This window comes from Hyalella azteca, unplaced genomic scaffold (genome assembly GCF_000764305.2).
Source record: "Hyalella azteca isolate HAZT.00-mixed unplaced genomic scaffold, Hazt_2.0.2 contig1713, whole genome shotgun sequence".
In the NCBI taxonomy this organism is placed as follows: Eukaryota; Metazoa; Arthropoda; class Malacostraca; order Amphipoda; family Hyalellidae; genus Hyalella; species Hyalella azteca.
In genome coordinates, this window is record NW_025932016.1 from 1 (window position 1) to 5,643 (window position 5,643).

General features: G+C 44.1%; 1 protein-coding gene across 1 annotated transcript in view; it reads right to left on the reverse strand.

Moving 5' to 3' along the window:
- Positions 1 to 962: 962 nt before the first annotated feature.
- The window catches only part of LOC108675709, a gene marked incomplete at its 5' end in the record, with an annotated part of 11,324 nt that continues 6,643 nt past the window's right edge, over positions 963 to 5,643 (reverse strand). Inside the window, one exon of the mRNA XM_018163734.1 lies at positions 963 to 1,756. Within this exon, the coding sequence (XP_018019223.1) occupies positions 963 to 1,756 (794 nt within the window). The remainder of the gene's footprint in view (positions 1,757 to 5,643) is intronic.

Consider the following 5,643-nt stretch of genomic DNA (forward strand, 5'->3'; position numbering starts at 1 on the left):
ATCTTTTCATAGATGCGATGTAGCCTTCTGTGGAGGCGATATGTGGCATACGCGTGGCGTGTGCGGCGTACATGTGACACATGTGTGGCTTATATATGATGGACATATACGTGGCATATATGTGGCATATATGGCGACTCACGTGGCGTATGAGGCGTCCGAGCTTGAAGAGGTTGCCCCTGTATCCCTCTATGGAGGCAATATGTGGCGTATATGTGGCATATGTGGCGACTCACGTGGCGTATGAGGCGCCCGAGCTTGAAGAGGTTGCCCCGGTATCCCTCTATCGAGGCAATATGTGGCATATGTGGCGTATATGTGGCATATGTGGCGACTCACGTGGCGTATGAGGCGGCCGAGCTTGAAGAGGTTGCCCCGGTATCCCTCTATGGAGGCAATATGTGGCATATGTGGCGTATATGTGGCATATGTGGCGACTCACGTGGCGAATGAGGCGGCCGAGCTTGAAGAGGTTGCCNAAGATTTAGCAAGATCTTGCAAGATCTTGCAAGATTTAGCAAGATCTTGCAAGATTTAGCAAGATCTTGCAAGATTTAGCAAGATCTTGCAAGATTTAACAAGATCTTGCAAGATTTAGCAAGATCTTGCAAGATTTAGCAAGATTTAGCCTGTCTCTTATACACATCTAGATGTGTATAAGAGACAGAGTCAGGAGTCACTAGCCGGACTCGCGAGTCAGGAGTCACTAGCCGGACTCGCGGGTGTATGGGGCGCTACAGAGGCGATTGCACAGTTTCATAAACGCATACGAAAGTTAATTAAAATAATTTAAGTTGTTTACCAAAAAATTGAAAACTAACCAAAGGCATTGGATGAAGAAAATAAACCCAAATGAAGAAAAAATTATAAAACTTCGAAAAAAATTAAACAATAAAAAAACTGACAAAAAACATCCAAACCATGCAAATGCAAAGAAAAAAAAAGAGTGCGACGTTCTTTGTTTATAAAGAAAAAAATTCTCTTACCTGATCCTGCTGTTCTTGTTGCTGTTGTTGCTGATCACGGATTTTCCCGTCGGATTTATCACTAGATTTATCACTGCTCACCGATAACTGATAACCGCCTGATAACTGATAGTCGTTGTCTGCCTGAGTGGTCTTCACGATCTCTACTTGTCGGTAACTCTCGTCTACCTGGTCATCTACTTTCGACCCGAAAGTAGAGGTAGATTTTTGGAACCCTGAAGTAGATTCAACTATGGATGTTTGGGACTTGAAGGTGGTAGATGATCGACGGTAAACAGATGATGATTCTACTGTCTCTTCAGAGTAGACGGTAGAATACTGTCCACCTTCCTGGTAGATTGAGTCGAATGTTTCTACTTGTTCGAGTAGATCGGCCTTAGCCTTTTTGCGTTGGGGTAGAGGGGAGCTTTCTTCTTCGCCTTTTGTCCTCGCGAGTTTTTGGTCTTGTGGAACAACGTGATCTTGTTCTACTTTTTCTACCTCTTCTACCTCAATGGGTATACGTCGTGCCTTGGGAACGAATTCTACCTCAATTGGTATGTCTTCTTTGGGAAGTAGATCTTCGTTTACGGTGGGGACAAGTTGATCTACTGGTAGGTTTTGGTCATCTACTGGTAGGTCCTTGTCGTCTAACGGTAGATCTTTGTCATCTACTGATAGATCTTGGTCGTCAGGAGCTGGGGTGATGGCGTGACCGCGCTCGTCTACCTCGTCGCCGTCCTCAGAGACGATGCGAATGTCGTCGTCGAAAAGGAGGTCGTCAACCGAAGCTGAAAAAAGCATGTCAAAAATTAAATAAATAATAATAAATAAAATAACTTACAAGAAAAATTATGAATAAAAATAAACTCATGGTATAATGAAGGGTTCAAAAAATATTCCGACAAAGAGAATCACTCACATATGGGGGAGGTATACCCTCCGGAAAAACTTTTTTGTTTACGGACGGATCAATCTGAAACTTAGTACACATATGTAAAACAGAATTCTAAGACATTTTTGTTCGTGTGATTTTTTCAGAAAAATTTATAGAAAACGTGAAATTCATAGAAAGGGGACAAAAAAGGGGATACTGTAGAAATCTATCTCCTCCTAGGATTTTGAAGCTACAGCGATGAGACATATACTATTCTATTTGTAAAGACCATGCCAATCGAGTAACGAAGCTCGATTTTTTATTTTTGCCTTAGTTTTTTTAAGCATTTGAAAATTTTTTTTTCATTTTTTCTCATTTCCCCCCCTTCCCCAATTTTGAATCCAAACTATGCGCAAATCTAAAAAAAGGGCTTCGTTACTCGATAGGTATGGTCTTTACGAATAGAATGGTATATTTTTCATTGCTGTAGCTTTAAAACTCTAGGAGGAGATAGGTTTTCCGTGACAAAAAGTTGAACTTTTCAGGACGGCGCGACAAAGTTCCGCGCGCCTTGAAATAGTCACTCAATGTAGCATAGAGACCAAACTACAGGCTTCTGTAGCCTAATTCCACTCAGGGATGCTAGCAGCGACTTGCAGTACACCTCTCCGTACGAAGCGAACAGGGTGACTAAGGCTTGATGCCAGATACACCAATATATGTAGTCTTAGCGAGTCAATTACCTGCCATCTATTCTGTGAAGGAAATCTACCCCCAGCCCCCCTTTAAAGCGCAGCCGTGTACGTAAAAATTCACGTACAGGGACCGCAGTGGTATCATTGGATAGGGCAGAATGTCAGCTTTAAGACGATACTAAATGCCAGAAAAGCCAAATCCGAAAATTTTAGGGTAGACCTCCCCTCTTAAATTAATAAGTTATATTGTTTCAGTAATTAAGGTGATGGTGCAATATAAGAGGGTGGTGGTGCAATTGACTACAGTGAGTATGGGGAGTATGGTGAGTAAAGTGAGTATGGTGAGTATATAAGGTGAATACGGCGAATAAGGTGAGAAAGGTTCGTATGGTGAGTAAGGTGAGTAAGGTTCGTATGGAGAGTAAGGCTTATAAAGCTAGTAAGGTTCGTAAGACTAGTAAGGTTCGTAAGGCTAGTAAGGTTCTTATGGTGAGTATGGCTAGTAAGGCGACTAAGGCTAGTAGGGTGAATAAGATGGGTAAGTTGACTCACCCTGATGACGTGGCGCAACAGAAAGACGCTTCTGTTGCCGGCGATGCGTTTAACTTTGGTCAACAGGACGCGCGCCCTGAACAGGAAGAGGTAGCGGTCGTGGCTACGGTGCTGGCCCGCTTCACGTACGCTGAACCAGTCCTGTTAACAGGGGAATACTGTTAATAAGCCAAGTGAACCATCAGGGATACTGTTAACAGGTCAGGTGAACCAGTCCTGTTAACAGGAGAACAGGAATACTGTTAACAGGTCAGGTGAACCAGTCCTGTTAACAGGAGAATAATGTTAATTGGTCAAGTGAACCAACAGGGATGCTGTTAACAGGTCAGGTGCACCAGTCCTGTTAGCATCAGACAACAGGCACTGCCATCACAAACAGACATCCTGTTAACTATGTCGTCCATGTGACAGCATTTATTGTTTTCGGTTACAATTATTGTTCTGTTATGAGATATCCAGTGAGATGAGACATCTTGTATGGTTTGCTGTTGAAAATCTTCTGTTGGCAGCAAAAATTTTGTTGTGGCATATGTGTGGCATATATCTGGCATATATGTTTCGTATATGTGGCATATGTGGCTTATGTGTGGCGTATATGTGGCGTATCTGTGGCGTATGACCTTATGACCTTATGATGAGTTTAGGACGTCGTTGTCCCCGGTCAAGCTGATGCGCCGCCTTCGCCGTCCTCCGTCTCCGAGTCGTCACTAGGCAGGTCACCCCGCCCTCGGGTCCGAGATATAACATTGGATGTGTTCCGTCTATTTGCCCTCCTTTGGGCACGCTGATGCAAGATGCAGTTGCTTGTCGCTTGCTGAGGGTAGTTTCCCATTACTGGACAGTCCGGGATCTTATCTGTACTCTGGCCGCGGCTCGCTTATTGAATAGGGAATCCTGCACAGTTTCCCCCTCCCTTCGTTGTAATATATCACTATTACGGAGATCTCACTTCCAAAGTTGGGAGCCAGTTCGGTTATCATTTTCCAAGTGTACAGTATGATATACCTTTCTCTTCTCCTCTCCAATGAGTACAGTCCCAGGTGTTTCAGCCCGTCCCAGTAACTCCGCTTTTCATCCTAGCTTCTCTCGATTTAGAGTTTCCAATTACGACAGCTGGCACTCTATTTGTAAAGAAATTTTAGATCTTCCCTAACAGGCTTCTTCCTACTCCCAACAGCCTCAGATTTCTGAAGAGCACCATATGGTCAACTTTGCCAAAAGGTCTAGCAAGCCAGGTATGCTACTTCCATGCCAGCTTCCTCCTCTAGTAAGGCCTCAAGACGGTGATGGTGCTCCAAAAACTGTGACAAACAGGAATGATTTTGCCGGAAACCATGTTGTACAGTTCAGCATCTTCCATATACTGGACGAGCCTCCTGACCACTACCATATCAAAAACTTTGACCATATGTGAGGTCAAGGTCACAGGTCTGTAATTTTGGGGTCTGTCCCTCGGATATCCATTGCGTATTGGCGTAATTAGTCTCACTTTAAGGCCCTCAGGAATAATTCCCTCTGTTATCGAGGCTTTCCAGAGCATTTTGAGCGGGGCCTTCACTGCTTCAACACACTTCTTCAACAGCACTGCCGTCACCAGTCCTTTAATTCTTATTGCCATATCTGCTGGTCAAAACTCAATGTTCTCCAACCCTCTTCCACTTGGCAGCTCCTGGAGAACTTCAATTGCATTCTCCTCATTCTCCTCATTCATTCATTCATTCTGGCTTGTCCAACGGATTCTTGGGAGATTGAAGTCCCCACCAATTTAGAGGGGATTACTGAACACTGATTCAAACTGCGATCCCAGTCACTCACACATGCCATGGTCATCTCCGACAAGAACATCGTTATCCTTCTGCGGGCCCACTGGCGTCTTTATTTTATCATTGGACTGGGCGTGTTTGAAAAAAATATTCGGGGTTCTCTCTTATGAACTCAACTTCGCGTTCCTCGGCAGCTTGTTTGTCCATCCTGTGCGAGTTCTGCAAACAACCTTCAGTTTCCTTGTGGAGCTCTACTAGTTTCTGTCTCATCAGGTCAGTAGTGGATTCAGCAATTTATTTGTTTAATCGCTTTCGTTTTCTCATGAGGATTCGTCGGTCTCCCGGAATGCTGTGGACTTTGGGTCGTTTTTCTCGTATATGACTCACACATACCTGTGCAAATTTCTCACATCGTTTAGTATAAATTTTCTCTGCATTTATCTCGTGAAACTCTTCTCTGCAGTCAGTTTCGTCAAGTTCATTCTATATTGCCTTCCTATCCGTTCTTCGATTATGAAAGTTAAGTCCTTCTAGTCGCTTTTGGGGTATAGCCCTGGGCTGGGTATCAGTTCCAATCGTCGTATCCACCCTCACCAGACGAAGGTCGGACAGTGAAGTTTCTTCAACCCGGACGTCAACCACCATTCTTTCATTATTAGTAAAACAATCGATGATATTTTGTGCCCTTGTCTGCGACCGTACCTGCTGACTGAGCAAGTGTTCCGCAGCAAACTTCACAAGTTGGGCTTCTTGACTTGTGTCGCGGTCATCGACCTCTAAGCCGCCAGGGC